The sequence below is a fragment of the Aquarana catesbeiana genome, linkage group LG02, assembly GCF_042186555.1.
Source record: "Aquarana catesbeiana isolate 2022-GZ linkage group LG02, ASM4218655v1, whole genome shotgun sequence".
NCBI lineage: Eukaryota > Metazoa > Chordata > Amphibia > Anura > Ranidae > Aquarana > Aquarana catesbeiana.
In genome coordinates, this window is record NC_133325.1 from 326,646,005 (window position 1) to 326,669,970 (window position 23,966).

General features: G+C 39.1%; 1 protein-coding gene across 8 annotated transcripts in view; it reads right to left on the bottom strand.

The window, feature by feature from the left end:
• Nucleotides 1-23,966, bottom strand: part of EDAR (ectodysplasin A receptor) — a 182,205-nt gene that overhangs the window by 12,006 nt on the left and 146,233 nt on the right. For all 8 annotated transcript variants that reach the window (XM_073614815.1, XM_073614814.1, XM_073614816.1 and 5 more), the window contains 5 exons: nt 14,850-14,936; nt 12,276-12,401; nt 8,701-8,772; nt 5,310-5,385; nt 3,411-3,567 (listed from right to left, as the gene is read on the bottom strand). In XM_073614815.1, the coding sequence (XP_073470916.1) occupies nt 3,411-3,567; nt 5,310-5,385; nt 8,701-8,772; nt 12,276-12,401; nt 14,850-14,936 (518 nt within the window). The remainder of the gene's footprint in view (nt 1-3,410; nt 3,568-5,309; nt 5,386-8,700; nt 8,773-12,275; nt 12,402-14,849; nt 14,937-23,966) is intronic.

Sequence of the window (23,966 nt, forward strand, 5' to 3'; positions counted from 1 at the left end):
AAACTATCTATTTTACTTTTTTTTTTGAGGGGGTCACCCATAGTTTAACTAATGAGTTGTGACGCTTATCTAAATTGGTAACAAACAATTCCATTCTGGTCCTCATTTACAGTGCCAACCTTTTCTCATTCAGGAATAAAATCTTACTTTAAAGGGGTTGTATTGGTTAGTTTTTTTTTTTGTTTTTTTTTTTTTTTAAATAACAAACATTTTATACTTACCTCCACTGTGCAGTTCGTTTTGCACAGAGTGGCCCTGATTCTAGTGTTCTGGGGTCCCTCGATAGCTGTCTCGGCTCCTCGCCACAATAGCTAACCCCGCTCTGGGAAGCTCTATGCCAAAGGGGTTAGCTTGCAGGCGCGCTCCCTATCATACACACTGAGATACACAGAGTGTATGACTCGTCCTGCCCCCCGGCAGGCCGCGTCATTGGATGTGATTGACAGCAGCGCGAGCCAATGGCTGCGCTGCTATCAATCTATCCTATCTATCCAATCAATGGCCAGACTCTCTGGAGAAGAGGACCTCGGGGGACGCGCACAGCAGGTGAACGGGCTCAGGTAAGTAAACGGGGGGCTGGGGGGGGGCCGTCATTGCCAGGCATTTTTTAACCTTAATGCATAGGATGCATTAAGATGAAAAACATGAACCTTTACAACCCCTTTAAGCTTCAAAGAAGCATGATTCAAAGGAGAATGATGGAAAATCTTTCTCGAACAAGCAAATATCTACTAGTGGATATGACTACTAGTCATTTGAGGAAGTCCATTCCCTTCAAAATCAAATTTTTAAAACAATTGTTTTTTGAAGTACACCTTTATGGGAAAATTATCAGGTATAATAAAACCATTTAGGCTACTTTCACACTGAGGCATGCGGGCACTGGCAGTACAGCGGTGCTAAATATAGTGCCGCTTTACCGTCGTTTTGGCAGTGCTATCGGGGCAGTTTTAACCCCCCGCCAGCGGCTGAAAAAGGGTTAAAACCTCCCGCAAAGCGGTTTGCAGCGCTGCCCCATTGTTTTCAATGGGAAGGGGCTCTTTAGGAGCGGTAAATACACCGTTCCTACAGCGCTCCAAAGATGCGGCTTGCAGGACTTTTTAGACCGCCCTGCAAGCGCACCGCCCCAGTGTGAAAGCCCTCGGGGCTTTCACACTGGAGTGCATTGAGCGGCTCTTTCGGGGTGCTTTGCAGGCATTATTTTTAGCATTTTAGCGTCTGCAAAGTGCCTCAGTGTAAATGGAGCCCAAATGGTTATTATGGGCATTTTTTTTTTTAATCTTGTACTCATTTTCTTTGCTTTCTTTCTTCCCTGTGTCTGGATGTTGCTAAACACATATGAAATAGAAAAACTAACCTGTGCTGTATGTGCATTATAATTTCCATTCACCAAAGATGTAGAATTTCAAGAAAGCACAGTAAAATCCTCAGCTTACATTAAAATTGCAGCACAGCAAGTTTGACAATCCTTTATATGCGGGCCCTCATCAGTTCTGTTATTTGGCTTATAGTTTGCTCTTTCTCTCACTGCCACTGCCTTGACCACAACTTTCATTTTTTCCTTTCCTTGCATTTACACACTTCAGTGGTTTAAGGGGAAACGTGTAAATGTGTTGGAATGGCCTAGTCAAAGCCCAGACCTCAATCCAATAGAAAATCTGTGTTTAGACTTTAGAAAGATTGCTGTTCACAGGGGCAAACCATTCAACTTGAAGGAGCTGGAGCAGTTTTGCAAGAAGGAATGGGCAAAAATCCCAGTGGTAAGATGTGGCAAGCTCATAGAGACTTATCCAAGGCAACTTGGAGCTGTGATAGCCACAAAAGATGGCTTTACAAAGTATTGACTTTAGGGGGTGGATAGTTATGCACATTAACCTTTTCTGTTATTTTGTCCTATTTGTTGTTTGCTTCAAAATAAAAAAAAAACATCTTCAAAGTTGTGGGCATGTTCTTTAAATTAAATGATACAAATCCTCAAACAATCCATGTTAATTCCAGGTTGTGAGGCAACAAAACACGAAACATGCCAAGGGGGGTGAATACTTTTGCAAGGCACTGTATGTACTTTTATGTACCATCTGCAATGTTTTTGTTCTGAAGTTACGCAATAAGGAACCTACAAAAACAAATTGAGGGCCAATAATTAAGCATTAAACACTGTCTTCTTTCTCATGCAAGGTTTGGTAGCAATACCATTTCAAACGTTCAGTACAAGTAACTAATTGTTACAATAAGAATTTACTCTGCTTAGGAAAACAAGACAGGCATCTGTGCAGGGTTTTGAGTGTTATGGGTTTGGGCAATTTCCAGTTGTGATGTATCAACAAGGAGGATTGTTCTATCCTGCATATTCATGGTAATAACACTTAAATTCAATTAGGCTAAATAGTTTACAAGTCAGTGGTTGGGATACTTCTGGGTAAGCTAAGTGCCAACAATGCAACTGCTTACAGCGGGCATAAATGAGACAAAATATCTGAAGGAGTTCTATGGTCACAGCGTACACTTTCTTTTTACAACATCAATATTGTAATAGCAACACAAACAATAGTAATTTTTGACAATCCAATATACTGTGAGCTTACACGAAAAATCTAATTTCATGTTGTGATTGCTGCCTGTCTGCTCTTTGCACAACTTACTGGATTCACTGCATGATTTGCAGCTTTTCCTCTGCTGTTTTATTTTCAATTTCTAAGGACTACATATCCCATGGTACCTTGTTGCCTGCAACCTGTGATTTCTGTACTGACTCCACTACCTGACACTCCTCCTCTCCGCACTTCTGTAGTTCAGAAGGCAGTCTCTATGAAATCTCTAATGCTTACAGTGATCTATGGATTTATAGATTTCCAGTAAATGACATGGGAAGTGACAGAAAAATATAACTCATATTATTGTCACACAATTCTACAAAGTTGTACTATTCTAAAAAGAAACAAGAAACATCATTGTCACAGTTTAAATCTGAGCTAATAAGTTAAAGTGTATCTATGGTCAAAATCAAAAATTATATATTAATTTTCACATATTTCATTTATTTTTAGCATACTCCTATTAATCTGAATGATCTAGAAGTTTTTACACTTACTTTTGTGAAGATCCCCACACATTTACTTCCTTGAACTCTGTCACACGTTTTCACTATGCCCTGTGAGTAGGCACTGGTGTGTCATAGATTTCACAGAGCCTGCCTTCTCAACTACAGAGGTGCTGAGAGGAGGAGTTTCAGGAGGTGGGGTCAGTATAGGAATCACTACTTGCAGGCACCAAGGTGCCATGGGACATGTAGTCCTTGGAGATTGAAAGTAAACAGCAGCATAATACATGGCTGTTTGTAGCTAAGAGGAAAAAATATTGTGTTTGTAGAGATTTTGTAAGTGGGACCCATAAGGCAAATAGTATCTTACCCCAGTCAGTTTGTTTGTAGTTGATTTGTCTCTTGCCAGGTGAACTAATGATAGGAGGCAGAGATCAGGTGTTCCCTGTTTGTCAAGAGCTGCTTCTTCGTCACTGTCCATACTGCGGCTCAGAAGATGTTCATTCTCAGAGGAAGCATCATTTTCACTGGAAAAGGATAGAACAACACCAATTACAATATATACACATTTATTATTATTCTACAGGATTTATATAGTGCCAACAGTTTGCACAGTGCTTTATAACATGAGGGCAGGCAGTACAGTTACAATACAATTTAATACAGGAGGAATCAGAACACACGTAAATATACACAGAATAATATTGTTTAAATAGTTCTTCGTTCTACTCAAATTTGTACCTTAGTAAAAATTTAAATTTTTTAATATGATTTCTAAATAGTGTGTGTATGCTGTATATATATTTGTGTGTGCATACTGTATATTATATACAGTATCTCACAAAAGTGAGTACACCCCTCACATTTTTGCTGTCCCCTCAAAATAAATCAAAACACAGCCATTAATGTCTAAACCACTGGCAACAAAAGTGAGTACACCCCTAAGTGAAAATGTTTCCCTCCCCGGTGTCATGTGACTCGTTAGTGTTACAAAGTCTCAGGGGCGAATGGGGAGCAGGTGTGTTAAATTTGGTGTTATTGCTCCCACTCTCTCATACTGGTCACTGGAAGTTCAACATGGCACCTCATGGCAAAGAACTCTCTGGGGATCTGAGAAAAAGAATTGTTGCTCTACATAAAGATGGCCGAGGCTATAAGAAGATGGTCAAGACCCTGAAACTGAGCTGCAGCATGGTGGCCAAGACCATACAGTGGTTTAACAGGACAGGTTCCACTCAAAACAGGCTTCACCATGGCCGTCCAAAGAAGTTGAGTGCACGTCCTCAGCGTCATATACAGAGGTTGTCTTTGGGAAATAGACGTATGAGTGCAGCCAGCATTACTGCAGAGGTTGAATGGGTGGGGTCAGCCTGTCAGTGCACAGACCATACGCCGCACACTGCATCAAATTGGTCTGCATAGCTGTCGTCCCAGAAGGAAGCCTCTTCTAAAGATGATACACAAGAAACCCCGCAAACAGTTTGCTGAAGACAAGCAGACTAATGGCATGGATTACTGGAACCATGTCCTGTGGTCTGATGAGACCAAAATGTGACATACTGAAGCAGACCATGATCCCCTCCTTTTGGAGACTGGGCCGCAGGGCAGTATTCCAACATGATAATGACCCCAGACACACCTCCAAGACGACCACTGCCTTGCTAAAGAATCTGAGGGTAAAGGTAATGGACTAGTGAAGCATATCTCCAGACCTAAACCCTATTGAGCATCTGTTGGGCATCCTCAAACAAAAGGTGGAGGAGCGCAAGGTCTCTAACATCCACCAGCTCTGTGATGTCATCATGGAGGAGTAGAAGAGAACTCCAGTGGCAACCTGTGAAGCTCTGGTGAACTCCATGCCCAAGAGGGTTAAGGCAGTGCTGGAAAATAATGGTGGCCACACACAATATTGACACTTTTGGTCCAATTTGGACATTTTTACTTAGGGGTGTACTCATTTTTGTTGCAAGCGGTTTAAACATTAATGGCTGTGTGTTGAGTTATTTTGAGTGGACAGCAAATTTACACTGTTATACAAGCTGTACAGTCACTACTTTACATTGTAGTAAAGTGTCATTTCTTCAGTGTTGTCACATGAAAAGATATCATAATAAAATATTTACAAAAAATGTGAGCGGTGTACTCACTTTTGTGAGATACTGTATATATTTATTGTACCTTTTGTACAATAAATGCTGAAAGCACAGAGGGTCAGGAGAAAACAATACAAAAAGACACAGAAACATGATCTGTTCTTTGCGGAGTATACCTCTTCTCTGTCTTTGTTTGCTTTTCTGAAAGTTTTTCAAATTCATCCTTTTCAGGGTAGATGACAACATTTTCACCTGTAAAATAAGTCATTCTTCTTTTAAAACAGATACCCGTGAATAAAAAGGTCAATCAGTGAAAGAAATGTGTCCATTACAATTATTTATAAGCAAAGTCACAGTGTTTTTTTTTTGTAGGATTTTAATTTTAGGGCTTACTTTGTTTCTGTCACTGTAAATGATAGATTATCTGGTTTGCAATGTTTTAAAATAATGCAAATGAAATGTAAATGTGGATTTTTGCGCTGCTGTTGCCACGTAAGTGGAGGGAAATCAGCATGCATGTATATCTTAATGAAGAGTTTCTTGTGAGACCTCAGAAGAAATCTACATAGACTCAGGATTAATCACATTCTCTGCCAAGCCTCGTCTGATATACTTTTTTAAAAATGGGGTCATTCACATCAGATTAGATTACAAAAAAGTAAATAGAAATATGGAGACTGACAAACAAGGTAGCAACAAATATATTGATACTATTAGCAGGCTGATGTGTTTTAGGGCATATCCACGGTGGATCGCTTTTCAGAAGAGTGGCAATAATAGCTACATAGTTTAATGAGTCCTGAAAGTGTTGTTTTTTTCGGGGGGGGGGGGGGGTTAGTGATCACTTTAATGTGAACCTTCTCATTAAGAGCAAAGTAACAGGTAAAGCAGCTGTAAAATCTTTTTTTTTTTTTTAAACTAAAATTAAAAAATTAAAAAGATGCCCTACCTACTTGCTCTGAGTAAGGGTATTGCACAGAGCAGCCATTTCCGACACTTCGCTCCTACATGTCAAAAATCATCATTTCTTTGCTATAAAATTACGTAGAACCCCCAAACATTATATATGTTTTTTTAGCAGAGACCCTAGAGAATACAATGGCAGTCATTGCAACTTTTTATCTTGCACGGTATTTGCGCAGCAATTTTTCAAACGCGTTTTTTTTCATGCTTTAAAAAAAAACAAAACAGCAAAGTTAGCCAAATTTTTTTGCATTGTGTGAAAGATGAAGTTACGCCGAGTAAATAGATACCTAACATGTCACGCTTCAAAATTGCACACGCTCGTGGAATGGCGCCAAACTTTGGTACTTAAAAATCCCCATAGGCGACGCTTTAAAATTTTTTACTGGTTACATGTTTTGAGTTACAGAGGAGGTCTAGGGCCAAAATTATTGCTCTCGCTCTAACGTTCGCGGCGATACCTCACATGTGTGGTTTGAACACCATTTTCATATGTGGGCGGGACTTACGTATGCGTTCGCTTCTGCGTGCGAGCTCACGGGGACAGGGGCGCTTTAAAAAATTTTTTTTTTTTTTATTGTTAATTTTACTTAAAAAATTTTATTTTTACACTTTAAAAAAATTTTTTTTCTTTTCTGATCACTTTTATTCCTATTACAAGGAATGTAAACATTCCTTGTAATAGGACTATGACACGATCAGTCCTCCTTACAGTGAGATATGGGGTCAATAAGACCCCACATCTCACCTCTAGGCTGGGAAGCCTAAAATAAAAAAAAAAAATAAAACGATCGCCGCTTCACAGCCGAAGTGGCGCCGTTTTTTTGAATGCAGAGGCCGGGCGTGACATCATAACATCGCGCCCGGCCTCCGAACGATCATAGAGACTCCGGCGACCATCTGGCCCGCCGGAAATCTCTATGGTGAACATCCGACGCCGGCGGATCCGCTGTCCGACTCACCGATCGCTGAGGTGAGTCGGTAGAAGCACCGGAGGGCGGCGGGAGGGGGGGGTCGTCCCCTCCCGCCGCCTGTAAGAACGATCAAGCGGCAGAACAGGCACTATGATCATTCTCATGGTGTACGGAATCGCCGGCTGAAAATGCCGGTATCTGAATGATGTCTGTAGCCTCAGACATCATTCAGATATAAGCCCCGAAAGTCGAGGACGTCATATGACGTCCTCCGGATAGCAAGCGGTTAAGGTAAGAAACCTTTTTGACTTTAAAACCACTTTAATTTAAAGTGTATGTAAACCCTAACACTGAACTTCTCTTATTTGCAGCATTTTGGTCTGTCAATTATATTGACCACATTCTGTTTTATCTGTTCAATAAGTGCAAACAATAATCTGTTGGGCCAGCCAAAAATTCAGTGGGCTTGTAAGTTGCTTGTAAGTTGCTCTGCAGTGTTGTCTCAAGCAGTCTTATCATACTTGCCCAGTTCGAATTTGTGAATTACAGAACATCTTCCTCCCATTTTATAAAAATCGGGAGGAGGTATATAGTCCCAACACACTTCTTGTCCAGCGGTGAACATGCTGCTCCACCATAACTACATTACAGTAAGTAAGGGTTATCACTATATCACTGGAAAAGAAGAGTCTTACACTTGGTTCACACTGCCGCGACTTGTCGTGTGATTTGAGAGTTCTAAGTCGAAAGACAAGTTGCACCCCATTAACTGCAATGGAACCTTTCTAATCAGTACGACTCAAGTCACAGTGGCTTAGAAAAAGGTTTGTGCACTACTTTGGGGGGAATTCATCACGACTTGCATTGACTTCTGTTAATGAAGTCGCAAGCAAACTGCAATGAAGTCTTGCAGGATATTGGCTGTCAAAGTCACGTGACTTTGAAGCTGCATAGATGTGAACCGGCACTGACTAGCAGGATCACCAAGTGAAAACAAAAGAACTAAATCAAAAAACAAATACAGCCACCAAGGATGAGTGAGCTGCAATTTATTAGGCTTTATATTTTTGTTTTTAAATATACTATAAAAACCTACTCTCCCAGCCTATGCTGATAGTTACCTTTCCTGATCTCCTTTATCACTCTGCCAAAACCAAGTGAAAAAACCCCAGCCTGGCCTGGTCAAAAGTTACATATGACTATGGACCACCATGGTCACCTAGTTACATGTATGGTCCTTAAGCTGGCCATAGATGGAACCAGCCAAATGTCGATCCATCTGTAGCCATTCCCACTTGAGAGAAGTTGATCTAACAATCAGCTTCTCTAGAACGAGAATGTTAGAAAATTTTCATTCAATCAGCGCATGCAGCCAGTCGGTCACAGTGCTGATCAGTGTATTCTAACAGCAAAGGAGTCCCCGCTGTCAGAATACACCAACACAGCGGGGAGGATTCCTCCATCCACCTGACTTGTGTGGATGGGGGGGATCCATCTATGGCCAGCTTTAGCTATGATTGCCACTGAGGCATTCACTAAAGCATACTGTATGCAGAAATATCACATGCTGGGGCAGGGAGCTATTAAATTAACTTGTTACATTTCCCTCAGTGTTTATTGTAACATTGTATTTGGCAAAAATACATGTTATTCCAACATTTGGTTTCATGTCATTTATATCCATGCTAACCTGGGACATCTTTTTTCTCTTCCTGGTTAGAGACTTGAGCTTCCACATTCTTTGCATGAATAGTGCAGCATGCTGAAAGGCAAATACATTTTAGTCACCAATTAGATCACACTCAAGTAAGTACTGTAATAGGGAGCTGCTTGAAGTACTTATAAGACTTTACCATGATTTTCTCATGTCCAATACAGTTGTAATGTACAATATTGAGCGATACATTTGTTTAGTTAAACTGAAAAGGCACTGCTGCTGTTTACATATAGAAAAAGTAATAAGAAAAATCATGGCTTTTTTTCTCAGAGAATAAGTGCAGGTACTCCCCCCTTCCAAGTCACCCCTGTTCTCTGTCCCCTACCCACCTCCGAGCACCGTTGCTTGGTTCCACCCCCTACCCACCTCCCAGTACTGCCCTTTTTAGAGAATACAGAAGTATCATTTTATGGTGCTAGGTAAATTTATGGAATTTGTTAATGATAACAGGAAAAGCATTAAAATAGATACCCTGCAGCCAGCATTAAAGGACTCTCCCCCAACAACAATGGATACACGCAACAAAATACCACCTTAACAATAATAGACCCCTGGCAGCAACAACAGATCTCCCATAATCATGACCCTCCATCAACAGTAGATCTTACATCCTGGCACCCCTTGCCATTACATGCATTCAGTGCTGGAGGTGCCGGAGCTGCGTTCCCCCTCATTCCCACTAAAAAAAAGCCCTGAGAGAAATAAAGAAGTTACACTAAAAGTGTGCTACTAAAAAGGTTTCCTAAGGAGTCCAGGGACAAAAGGACATTTAGATTTTTTGAAATCGAATTATTCACAATACATAGGTCTATCAATCCAGAGAAAAACAAAGTAAGAAGTTAAATTAAAGCTGGGATGAAAGCAGAAAATGTTAATTAATGTGTAATCAGACCAACTGGACCTTTCAAATTTGAAATTTGGTTTACCACGAGTGCATAAGAAAAAGGGAAGGATAAATACACTATGGAGTGTATGAGGGTAGACTATGGATAATAAGAACAAATGAAGAAGTGACATATTAAGAACTAGACAATATCATGCATAAAGATTAGCAGATGGAGAAATATTCAGAGAACATATGGAGAAAACTGATGAGGAGAAAAGTGCTATAACGTGTATAAAGTAGGGTTGTCCCGATACCACTTTTTTAGGACCGAGTACAAGTACCGATACTCTCTTTCAAGTACTCGCCGATACCGATTACCGATACTTTTTTTTTAAATGTCACGTGACAGTGTTTTTTTTTTTTTTTTTTTTTTTAACAGTGCTTGCTTTTTTTTGGGGGGGGGGGGGTATGTGTGTGTGTTTTTTTTTTTTTTTTTTTTTTATTTACAACTTTTATTTTTTACAATAATTTTTTTTTTATTCTTTATTGTTTTTTTTTGTTTTTTTTTAATCAGCCCTTTTGGGGGGCTTTGGTGAGATATCAGGGGTCTTAACAGACCTCTGATATCTCCCCCTTGAGACAGAGAAAGAGACAGAGGATAGAGATTCCCCAGTCCCTTTCTCTGCAGCCTCAGCTGCACTGAGAATGAATGGAGAGAAGACAGCAGCTTCTCTCCATTCATAAACTGACACATCGTAATCACAGGAGATTACAATGTTTCAGTTATTGTGAATGGACAGAGTCAGCTGACTCTATCCATACACAAAGGAAGGAGGAGGGGGACTGAGGAACGGAGGGGGAGAACGGAGGGAGACAGATAAGGAGAGCAGAACCGAGGGAGACAGATAAGGAGAGCAGAACGGAGGGAGACAGATAAGGAGAGCAGAACGGAGGGGGACAGCGGAGAGGCACAGAGGAAAGGAGGGGGCACGGAGGAGGATGCAGTGACAGTCAGCTGTGAGCGATCACCGCTGTATGTCACTAAAGCTGGTGAAAGCCGCTGGGAGAGAATCTTGTAACTCCCCCACGCGCCGATCACAGCTGTCTTCCAGGTATCGGGGGAAGCATCGGGAGCATTTGCCCGAGTACAAGTACTTGGGCAAATGCTCGGTATCGGTGCCGATAACGATACTAGTATCGGTATCGGGACAACCCTAGTATAAAGGCAAAGCATAATGCAGAAAAGATATTAGCAGGCCAAGGAATGGTTGTAGAGGAAGGCGTGAAACGTTAAGGAACTGGAGATTGCAGAAGGAAAGTAAATATAGAGAAGAGAAAGTAAATCTAGAAATAAGGGGAGAAACATGCCCTACAGGAATCCTGTTTTTGTCGTTCATTCTCCTTTTTGTGTTAATCTATTCTGGTCACATTCTTCTATTATACCCTACCTGGAGTTAGGGGTTGTTGTATAAAAGGAATTGGGCATTTTTCCATCTCGCTATGACTAAGGACAGGAGTGACTGAAACCCATCAACATAAAAGTTTCCATTTTTTTCGGCCAAGTTATAATAAACATTGATAGGATTTATTTGAGTGCTGGCCTTTTGGATCTTTGGGAAGACCTCACAGCTGAAGCAGCTAATATAAAAAGATTATACTTTATAATACTTGATTATACTATACTATAGGGTACTCCATCTCTCCATCACCTACCGATATACAAAAATGTAGTTTTGGGTGGCCAGACCTTTAAGAATATTTCATATTCCAAGACATTTCTACAATTTCTTATGAAGTGAGCATTCACTGCTATCTGAACTAAAAAGGAATTGGTGGATGCTGTAATGCTCAACATTGTATATGTAAAACTAGCACAGTATGTTCCAGATGGTCCTGTTTAGCCTCATGTATGTAGTAAATGAAATGTACTTTGATGTCTAAGGAGTATATGACAGGTCCAGAAAAGCTTTAGTCATCTCTAATTTCTATAGACAGGCAAGTCCCAGATTTAATTAGGGAGATATGCAATAATAATACAATAGAGCATTTTTCAGTGCACAATTAATTGTATCTATATAATGGTTTAAAAAAATAAGTTTACAGTAGAACATAATTATTAAACATAACAAAAATAGTGTGCACCAAAACTTCAATACAATGAAACTGCTTCACACTCTTCCTCAAACATAGGTTTATTGTAGAAAAATGTATGCACAGGTAAACAGAGGTCAACAAGGGAACCTTGATGCGTTTCACACATGCCTCATTGTCAACCTATATGATTAAGCACTCTGTACGAAAAACATCAAAGTTCTTTGTTGATGTTGGGATAACCTGTGCATATCTTTTTCTACAATAAACCTAGGGTTCAACAAGAGAACAGAGCAGTTTCATTCTATTGGAGTTTTGCTGTACATGTAAGGACTAGGCAAGGTTTGAAAGGTTCAGTTTCTTGGGTTCCAGGGTATGTAGCCTAGCTTCACAGTAGCCGTCTATCTTGTGGCAGAAAAGTCTTTTGTGTTATATGCAGACTCCAATTTTGCATTGGAAAAAAATGCATATTCATGATCTAATAAAAATGTTTGAATTCTGATCTAAATGATTTCCTTTTTTGTATATGCACTGATCAACTTGTATTTGTCATCTAAGGGTTTTACAGTACCTTCTTAATTAGAGTTTTGGGCAAAACTTTATCATTTAACAAAAATCATGCAGTCTTTACCTCTAGTTGGTTTGGTCTTGACAATATAGAACATGATGATAAGAACAATTGCAATGGCCATGATAAATATCGTAGACATGGCGATAATCAAAGCTGTGGCCAGGTGTCCTTGTCCAGGTACATCCACTAAGAAAAGAGATCATGTTACTATCACATAAAAATTGTTCATATTTTAAGATATTTTAATATTTATTAAAGGCGCATTCACAGAGCTCATGGGAGGTTTAGAACATTACTGCTGATGCTTGTCAGCATTACTTGCAGTATGGCACCATTTTTGTGGAGACTAGATACAGTGAATACATGAAACTGCATGGGCAAACACAAGAACACACCCTGGTTTGGTCCACTAAAGTGCTGCATTGCATTTCTCATCAGTGCTTTGTAAGTGCTTAGGTGAATCTGAGCTTATCCAATTAAGTTTATCTAAAGCAAAAACTTTTGTCAGTTTTTTAATTTACTGTGTTTCACTGGGGATATATCTGCTTACTTCTTGCCCTAGAAACACAACAGGAAATAGAAGGAAATCTCTACAAAGTGGGGGAAAATCCCCTCTTATGCCCCGTACACACGGTCGGATTTTCCGATGGAAAATGTCCAATCGGAGCGTGTTGTCGGAAATTCCGACCGTGTGTGGGCTCCATCGGACATTTTCCATCGGATTTTCCGACACACAAAGTTGGAGAGCAGGAGATAAAATTTTCCGACAACAAAATCCGTTGTCGGAAATTCCGATCGTGTGTACACAAATCCGACGGACAAAGTGCCACGCATGCTCAGAATAAATAAAGAGATGAAAGCTATTGGCCACTGCCCCGTTTATAGTCCCGACGTACGTGTTTTACGTCACCGCGTTTAGAACGATCGGATTTTCCGACAACTTTGTGTGATCGTGTGTATGCAAGACAAGTTTGAGCCAACATCCGTCGGAAAAAATCCTAGGATTTTGTTGTCGGAATGTCCGAACAAAGTCCGACCGTGTGTACGGGGCATTAGACAGCTGTTACCAAAACAGGTGCCCCTATTGGAAGATTACACTTCACCTCCCATTTTCCATACCTTTCTGTCCCAGTAATAATGGTCAGCAGGACAAATAGAAAGAGTGTGTCTCCCCAGCAGGATGCAAACCACAATAATAATCGAAAAGGGGTTTCAACACCTCCCTACTGTATCGAACTGTTACTACAGATACACTTACAATTAGGTGCTGCAGCATGTTTTTTTATATGGGAGCTGATAGCTCTACATTATGCAGTGAATAAATCTGCTTAGTGTTTGTAACTCTATTTTTTTCCCCTTTTATTTGGCATCATACCTCTGCATACAGGTTTATTAAAGAGGAACTTCAGTCTGCTCACATAATTTGTAATAAAAACATCTTTGCCATTCTGAAGCTTCCCTCCAACCACTTTGCATTTTATTTTACATATACTGTGATTCTGTACTTGCCAAATATGCTGCAGAAATCTCCCTCCACTGAGTCTGGCTGCATCCATTTTAACTGTGGGCAGCTGAAGTTGCTGCCTGTTCACTTCCTGGATTTACACAGACACACAGAGGCACACCTCCAGCTCTGCAGCCATGAAGCTCATATTGGCCCTCTTATGACTCCCCTCCCTTCCTGGCAATCTCTCTCTCGAGAGAGAGTGAGAGCTGTGCATGATGTGATAAGCCTAGGCTAATGACCTGACATGAAACACAAAGTGGGCTGTATAAGGTATTTACTGGCAGAAAAAAAGTTTTACTATCCAAAGTCAAAACAACAAGGGTAGGAGATATAATAGATGGAAAGATGAAAAAATAACTGAAGGTCTGCTTTAAGCAAATCATTTTTTTTTTTGTGAATCTGTTAAAAAGTTGCTTGCTTGGAGATCCTTCCAGTAACAGCATGTCATGCTGAATGCTGACAGCACTAAGCTCCTGCCTTGCACTTTACAACAATTCATGCAATTAACAACAGCTTGCTGTGCACACTCCTTCAGTTGACCATTAGATTGCCTATCTAATAGACCGGATAGGCAACACAGTGGCCAAATGAAGGAGTTCACATGGCAAGCATACAATTCTGTATGTGGCAGAATCACAGCCTTGCCTGACAGGCGATGCAAAAGCGAAACACAAGAAAGGTCCATCAATGACTTAAAGGCATTGGAACTGGTTTTTTTATAAAAAAAATATATATCCTAGCAGCTTACAGTGTGGTGGTCCCGGAAGGCCTTTATGCATTTTATACCAAAATACCTAATCATTAGACCTCTTTAAAGGGTTAGTTCACCTTTACCAAAATAATTTCCTTTGCAGGGAAGGAGTGCCTGTAGATAAAAACAAGCTCTGCAGCTTTGACTTAATAATGCTCTTGCTATAGGTGTAAACACATCTCCTAAAGCTAGGTGAAAAACTCGCAGAGATGGGGGCCCCTCATCCTGCCTCATTACTATGCTTTCACTAAGACACTTTCAGCTATTGCTGCTTTCAAACTCCTTCACATGTAGGAGGATTAGGAAATGGGTGCCACCTATTGTTTAATGCTCCCTCTAATTTGAAGAATGTGGCATGAGAATGCAGGTCTCTCACCTTTGTGTGCATGTTGAAAGGGAGAAGTAGGGCTGGTGCCCAAAGTTTTCCCTGAACCACCTGGAGGATAATGCGCTGTTCCAATGCCTGCCATGGAAAAAAAAAAACACTGACCAGTTAACATGAAGTAACAGGTTAAAAAACATACCACTTGATTCCTCCTTCAATTGAAGTGGAATTGAAATCATTTTTGCACCCCCTCCTTGACTACCTGCAGCCAACTAAAAATTATTATATGGGCTTTAGATGTAGCCAAGCATATTTTCTAACTGCCCGGGCCCACCCACAGTCAAGCAGTCTTTATATCATATGACAACCCATCTCAATGCAGCCAGATCCTTTCTCATGCAACACAGAGAATGGTCAACTTTTCCCAAGAATGACTAATACATTTGGGATGTCCAGACCATGAGTACGTGTTTGGAATTTAGAGACAGGTTTCAGAGAGATAGATCTCCACACAATGTAATTGTTGCCTTAGCATGGGTAGAAGAAAGCGGCAGGAAGATACAAATTTCTGCATCTAAAGGTTTTATATTTTCTGAATTCAGAGGTCTATATAAACAATTTTCATGATGAGGGTAGTGAAAAGGCTTTTTGGTATGGATTCATTTTTATTTTAATGAAATATGTTATTTGATTTAGGTAGCCAAACTAGTACCAGTTATCAAAAACGTAACCAACCTATAGCATAAGAAAACTAATGATTATTTAGAAGATGCTTTAAATACAATTTTATTAGGACAAGTAAAAAATAAAGCTTCCAGGTCTAAAACCTAATATGAAACCCTTGTCTACTGCAAAGTATTTCTGGACATAACTCTGTGGAGTCTATTTATCAATGGTTTCACTCAGGATTCACACAATTATTCATATTAGGTTTAATTAAAAAGTGTAAATGTCAGGTGAACGTTGTATGACTGAAATAGATCCTTGTGCGTAAACAATTAAAATAAGGATTTTGGAATTAGGTTTAAAATCACATGTATGGTCAAATTATCCTACACTGATTATGAGTGTACAATATCTTACAGGGTGATTAAGAAAATATTCAAACAACACAATAGTATAAATTCAATAATACCCTGACCTATTCAAATTAGAAAGTGATAGCCAACATTTCCAAAGACTTGGTTAAACCATGGCACCACTCAACTACATGCAACCAGTGGTAAATACTGGTAATAAAAATTCTTAGGAACTGATTGTAAAATCAGACAAATGATATTATAGTCTCAGCTAGTAGCAGCATTTGTTTTTTTCCTCCAGTTTATGGCTCTGTTTATCAAAATTTTGGGCACTTGCCGTGAAAATGACAACACTAGTACGGTTACATGTACTACATGTTCACACTACTGCAATCCAAAACACTATTCACAGGACACTAGGCCAGATCTAATATGCTTTCTAACATGCTTTCTAAAACAAAGACCATTTTAGCATTTAACAAGAAACTATTTTTAACCACATCCTATATGACAGTTAACTGTTCAAAGCTTTTTTTTTTTTTCATTTTAGGAAATGCGATGGTTCCATGCTTAATTACTTTTTGCTTTTGAAGTCTCTTATGCATTTTTTTTTTTTTTGCACAGATTGGCATTTCATCTGTAGTTTATTTCATTAAATCTAGTTGTTTTTTCTAGTTGTTAAGTAGAAAATTAAAAAAATGTTTCCGCACGTACAATAAATCCCAGTGTCATAATGAAGATCAGACATGGGCGCAGAAACCTGGGGCTATATTTATATTTACTTCATTAAGAGTTTCTGGTAACATTGGAGTTTTTTTCTTTTACATTTTTGCAACAAGTGTAGGGGTAGAGAGAGTCAGAAAGAATCTAATCTAACTGACCATGGCCCTTGCACCTCTGCAACAACACATCACCTATAATGAGCTAGTGTTTTCTGTTTTTATAAATACCTATTCACTTTAAGGCCAGTAGCACACAGAGGTAAGAATTTACTGATGTTTATACTCAGCATCTTGTCGACTAAACGATCCAGATTAAAATGTTTGTTAAAGACGTTGCTTAAATGTTTGTACAGGTATATGCGTATGTATACAAGCGTAAAATTCTACTTAATTGCCAGTGATGCAATATATGCATGTAAACGCATGAGCAAAAATGACTGAACTCAAAAGTTGAATTCACTATTTTTGTTTTACAGCTCTGTACTCATTGCTGTATTACTTATTTTTATGCAGTTGTGTGTATTGTTCCATAGACAACAATGCATCTATATTCAGATCAGTAAAAAACAAAAGGCCTTATAGTGATCTGTTACTGCAGTGGAGAATGGGTGTTGCTGGATCAGCTCTGCTCACACCTGGACCAATACAGGATGCATCAATATTTTCCAGTGTGCTACACTTTACTTTTCTATTCTGTGACATCTTCAGAAGTTTCCGGAACTGAATTGATTAGTTTCTGATGAGCGTGTGAGTTCTAGCACACACCCTTAGGCCCCATTCACACTAGCGCGTTTTTTGATGCATTTTGCATTTTGCAGAAATGCACGGGAATTTTTTAACATGGGTTCCTATGGAACATGTTCACATCAATGCTTTTTTGTATCTCTGCGTTTTTGGAAAGGGTCGGGGACTTTTTTTCATGCAAAAAGCAGCGTTTTGCATGTAATGGTTTTCAATGGACAAGCATCAAAAACGCAAGTGCACCGTTTTTGCAGCGTTTTTGATGCGTTTTTGGTGCGTTTTTGGTGCGTTTTTGCCGTTTTTTTTTTTTTTGTAATTTTTTTTTAAGACTGTAAAAAAAAATGAAAAAAAAAAAAAAAAAACGCAAAACGCAAATCGCGGCAAAAACGCGGCAAAAACGCGGCAAAAACGCGGCTCAAAAACGTGCCAAGCATGAAAAAAAAACCTCCAAAAACGCTCAAAAGCAACATGCATAGGTGTGAATCGAGCCTAAGACCCACTACAGCCGTCTTATTCACACAATTCATAACTTATTGGACATGTTTAAAAACCGTGTGGGAAGGAAGCGGTTAATTTTTACTGTACTTTCTCGTTTGCTTTGTTTTCCCAAACTGGAATAATTTCTATTCAAGTATCTGGGTGTTAAAAGTATATTTTGGAAAACCACCAACATATACACAGCTCCTACTATCGAGCTTCCAAAAATATATGTAATTATGCTTTGCTATTCACATAAAGGCCATCGAGAAAACACTGAACACATAGACTCAACACAAAGCACACCTATAAAAAAAAAAAAACATCAAAGAGTCTAACCTGTCAAAACAAAATCTTATATGACTGTTTTTATAGTTTTTTGCTGATAGTGAATAATGCAACATTTACAATATATTAGACTATACATGCTAAAACCCTGATGCCCACCCTGCAACTCTTGTGAGAAAATTCCCCATCTGATGATATTCATTTTTACTTCAATCTCCCTTCATCCCAATGTCCCACCGAAACTCACATGGCATTGGACACGCTTTTTTTTAAAGCTCTCTGAATGCCAGTCAAAGCCCCTGTCACTAAATTAAATGGTTAGCTTACAATCCTGTTTACACCTTGCTTTGCTTCAAAAATGATACCCAATGTCGCTTTAGTGGTGCTTCAAAACATCTTCAAAGCCTCCATAGAACTCTATGACTATGCTTGGTTGAAGCACCTGCAGCTTTTGAAAGGCTTTTAGGCCTCGTTTACACTTGCTTCAAATTCAACACGCAATAAAGTGCCAATCAAAACTCTTGTCACTAAATAAAATGGTTATCTTACAGTCCTGTTCACACATTGCGGTTCATTTATTAAAAACGGAAAGTGCAAAATGTGGTGCAGCTCTGTATAGAAGCCTATCAGCTTCCAGGTTTTTGTCAAGCTGAAGTTAGAAGCTGATTGGCTACCATGCACAGCTGCATCAGATTTTGCACTAGTTTTAGTAAATCAACCCCATTGTGTTTGCTTTCCTTTGCTTTGCTTCAAAAAGTATACCCCATGTTGCTTTAGCGGTGCTTCAAAGCATCTTCAAAGCCTCCACAGAACTCTATGACAAAGCTCGCTTGAAGAACCTGAAGCTTTTGAGCTGCATTAATTCAACTTTAGCTTTGCTTTGTTTTGGAGAAATTGCTGGTATGAGATATCCACACAAACACAAAGGGCATCTGCCAAGCATTAAAGCTTCAAAAAAGCACCACGAAGCATGACAGAAGCATCAAAAATACAAATCAAAAAAGCATGTTGAAGCGGTAGGCACTTTAATGTGTGTTGAAGTCGAAGCAAGTGTAAATGATCCCTAAGTAATGCCATGAACTCTTGAGCATGCAGGAGCATGTGACCTTCTCCCAAGATGCATAGCTCTGGCCAATCACCAGACCCAAACACTGTCACCTGATGAGGAATAGGTAAACTCCACCAAGTCTGACATTGAGATTACATAGAATTAGGAATCCTAGCTTCAATGAAGAAATAGGGTGGCAGGGAAGCATGGGGAAGGTAAGTATCAGCACATTTTTCTATTTTCTTATTGGAAAAGCTGTCAGTGAGCCTGAATAAAGAAAGGAAAATGAAATGTGTGCCTCATGTGATTATGACATCTGATTGTATTGTGCCTTAGGGTGGGGGCTGCAAATCTAAAAATATTATCAACAAAATTAGTATAAAATGGCAATAATCTTAAAAATAATATAAATGGCTTAAAGTGTTACTAAACCCAGGACACTGCATTCATTATATCTGGTCTCCCACAGTACACAGAACATGAAAATGCAATTATTTTAGTAAATATAAATGGCTAAATACCTTTTCTCATCAGCAGTATAATAGCAGTCTTTTTACGTCTATTAGTGCCTTGTTAAAGATGTAGGAGGAGTTTTCATACTGCATCGGCTGACCTATCAGAATGCAGGACCCCTGACCCTCTGTCTGGACAGTACTGATTTGCCCAATGCTGATCACACACACTCTCCCAAGAAGGGGCAATGCAAGAAGGGGAGGATCTGTGCACACAGGCTCAAACAGCCTCTTTACACAATGCAGAGGATTAACCCCTTAGGTTCCACAGTAAGTATAACAAGCATGCTTTAATGCATATGATTTCACTGTTGTGGGTTTAATAACACTTTAAATACATTTTGACTCACTACCTGTAAAAAAATATGCAGTGAGTCAAGTAGGAGAGAATGACTCAAAAAGCACTGAAGTCAGCAAAATAGTCAGACAACCAATATTTTCTGAAAAATCAGTAATCAATGGTAGTCTACATATGTGTCTCTGCGGGTTTCCTTTAAATAGCAACTATTGCCTGTTGTAAATATTTAGTTATACTTATATTTTTATTATAAAATTATAGTTATTATAATTTATTAATATTGACGACACCACCGGCCTACAAGCACAGCATTCTATTTTCAAGATTTTTATTTCAAAGCAAACACGAAACAGGTCTTGACTGTTGGTTTGGTAATTCTGGCACATGCCCAGAATAAAGGAAAAAATCAATGATTAATTTGGGTGGATATATAGGCAGGGCTTTTCACTCCCACAATGAAAATAATAATTTATATGTTTTATATACTGTATATTTCATATCTAATATAATTTTTTAATATATATTGCTTCTATACCAACACACTCACACTTTCTTTGTTTTTTTTTAAACAAATAAATGTTTGATACATGAATAGACTCCCAGAGCTTTATGGGTTAGCAAAAAAGACAGCCTAGCACTAGTCATCTTCTTTCAGGCATGATCTAAAGCTTAGGACTTGAGCAATCCAATAAGGAATGAGTCACTGCATTGGGTCTGTCAGCTCTGTGTGTACATTTCACTTTGAGCTACTAATCTCTGCAAAGTATTTTTTTTTTTAATGTGATAGAGAAAAGAAAGCGAAAATGAGCCAGAATCTCACCATGCTGACTACACAAAAGACTACATGCAATTTAGATGCAATATTTAGTTTTTAATTCACTAAAAAATATTTTTTGTCATTTTTATTTTTAGGCTTGACCATCAAAATGTAAAGACAGAAAATATATACAAAATCCCTATATGCTCTGTTTAAAGTAGAACTATGGCCTACAGTTAAAAAAAAATTGTGCTGCAGTTATAGTTTTCTCTAAAGCCTCATACACACAATCAGATTTTCAGATGGGAAATGTGTGATGACAGGCCGTTGGCGGAAAATCTGACCGTTTGTATGCTCCATCGGACAATTGTTGTCGGATTTTCCGTGGGACAAATGTTGGATAGCAGGTTTCAAATTTTTTCCGCGGACAAATGTCTGTTGTCGGATTTTCCGAGTGTGTGTACACAAGTCCATCGGACAAAAGTCCAAAGTACAAACACGCATGCTCGGAAGCAAGGACGAGCCAGTAGCGGTCAGTATTATAAACTAGCGTTCGTAATGGAGAATTAACATTCGTGACGTGGAAAATTATGAAATCTTGAAATGCAGCGCACAATTCTCTTCTTCTTTAATGAGATAATAATGAAGCTGCTTTGCTGGTAATACTGATGGAGATATTGCAAACAAATTTTTAAAGGCTTTTTTTTCTAGTGATATCAAAAATAATATTATTATGCTTTTTTTTTTTTATTTGGGCAAGTTACCACAACACCATTATTCCGTCGTTTTTAAGATCAAAGATACAATTATGTTGGTGTCCCTTGTCAATTTTACATTGTATTTTTTTTTAAATGTAACTGCCTACTCTCAAACTGTCATTTGAAGTTAAACACATAGCCTAGTATTATTCTACACAATTTTTTTTATTGTGCATAAAAAAAAGAAAACAAATAAAATTAGACATGCTATCTGCCAATAGAACTTAACCAAAAAGTGCATTCTATGCATCCAAAAATATAGAACATCAAATCATTATTCAACCAAAAAAATAAAATAAAAGCCTCATGCATGTGTCCTGCTTCTTAATATAGGGGGTCAACAATGCCAAGCGTTAGTGAAAGCAGGGGTCCGTCATTCAGAGATAATTCCGAAAAACATCTGGATTATTCTCCTGGAGCTCCCGCAGCAAAGGCATATGACATAATTGGTCACGATTAATAAAGCAACCAATTTTTGGTCCAAGAAATCCTCCTCCTCCTGTTCCTGGACTGGACTTGGATCAAAGCAATAACTCCAAGGCCAATAATAAATAACACATTATCTCCTCTGATTGCGCAACATGGCTGGTTGACTAACGGCCGTGCAGAAACAAACTGAAAAGCGCAAAATGAAAAGCGCAAAATGAAAAGTGTGAAATGAAAAGCGCAAATCAACACTTACCAAACTTCTACTAACACGAAATTAGCAGAAGGAGCCCAAAGGGTGGCACTAAAGAGCTGAAAAACAACGTAGTACGTCACTATGTTTGTATTTGTTGGCCGACAATTCCTTGCCGTTTGTATGCAAGACAAGTTTGGGCCAACGCCCTTCAGACAAAAGTCCACGGTTTTGTTGGCCAACAATCCGATCGTGTGTATGAGGCTTTAGTCCCCCTGCAAGCCGCCACTACCCACAATACCTGTTGAACTCACCAGTGAAGTTCACCTAATGCAATTTTCTGTGATGGTGTGAGAACAATGGTACACTGCTCATGAATTCAGAGCAGAGTTGCCACTCTCATGTAGACTGTGCCTACTTGCACTACAGTGGGATGAAAAATGGTATAGGGGTGTGGCTATTAGCATTATCACTGCTGATCCATAAGCCTGTAACTTGTCAGTTAGCACCTGGCCACGCCACTGCTTTCTGGAGGAAACAACATTGCCTCTGTTGCTACTATGATCTGCAGTGTCCAGGAGGGAAAGCATATGAGATACAAATAAAGGAGGATTTGGCTCAGTTAGGAAAGGTAATGGAGGTCTTTTGTTTGTTTATTTTATGAGGCTTGTACATTACAATCACATAGTAAATGGATGTTGTACGTTTTACACTTTTATACAGGAGCCTTTAGTTATACTAATTATAGTACATAATTCCAGTGAACCTTATATTATGTCTAACAGGTGCTGTGTTATAGAGCATCATACTTTTTGATGAGATCAGCACAGGCAGTGCTGATAGCGTAATGTAAAGTATACTTGATCTTCACTGGAAGTCTACTAAACTCTTCAGCACAGACTATTCAAAGGGACATAGTCAAAGCATGTTGGTAATTTGAGAATCAAACAGCGTTTAATTAAAGGAAATATGAGTAGATACTGATGGCCTGCTGCTGCATGAATACCTTGGTAGGTAATTTTATATTTGGCACTGCTTGCTTAGTTACATTTTTATGGAGATGGCAGAAATGGATGAATGCCAACACTTTAGTTTACCTGACTGCCTTATAGGAATTACATGCCAAAAAATGATCATTAACTACGAGAGGTAATCAAGAATATGAATCCCAGTGAGAGTGAAATCCACAGCTCCATTGCTGCAAAGTAGTAATGCTGGCTATAATGTGTTAGGGAGAAGGAAAACATGTATGTAGATGTAAGGAACAATTACTATAACTTTACTCCAAATCAATGTTTTCAAACCTCTTACTTTTGGTGTTGGTAGGGACATAGCCATATACTATAAGACTGCTTTCACACTGGGGCGGCGGGTCCATTAGCGCTTTTAATCCCTACTAGCGGATGAAGAAAGGGTTAAAACCGCCCATGTTGAGGCGCTTCAGAAGCGCTGCCCATTCATTCAAATGGGCAGGGGCGGTGTAGAAGCGCTGTATACAGTACTCCTACACAGCCCCAAAGATGCTGTTTGCAGGACTTTTTTTCCCGTCCCGCAAGCGCGCCGCCCCAGTGTGAAAGCACTCGGGCTTTCACACTGGGGAGGCATGAGAGGCAGTTTTCAGGCGCTTTACAGGTGCTATTTTTAGCACTGAAACACCTGAAAAGCGCCTCAGTGTGAAAGGGCTCTAAGAACAGTTTTTGAGACTGTGGGTAGAAATAAAATATAGACCCCATTTAAAGGACTGTAATTATAAATATCAGAGCAGAAAACACACTACCAATGTAATTATTGTGGTCATATGTCATCACCTTTCTTACAATGACTGATGTTGGGCCAATATGTAATCATCAATTAGTGCTCATTTTTTCACCTATTGCTTCTGTGTGCTCACAAAAATAACACACATGCATATACATATATATTAACATA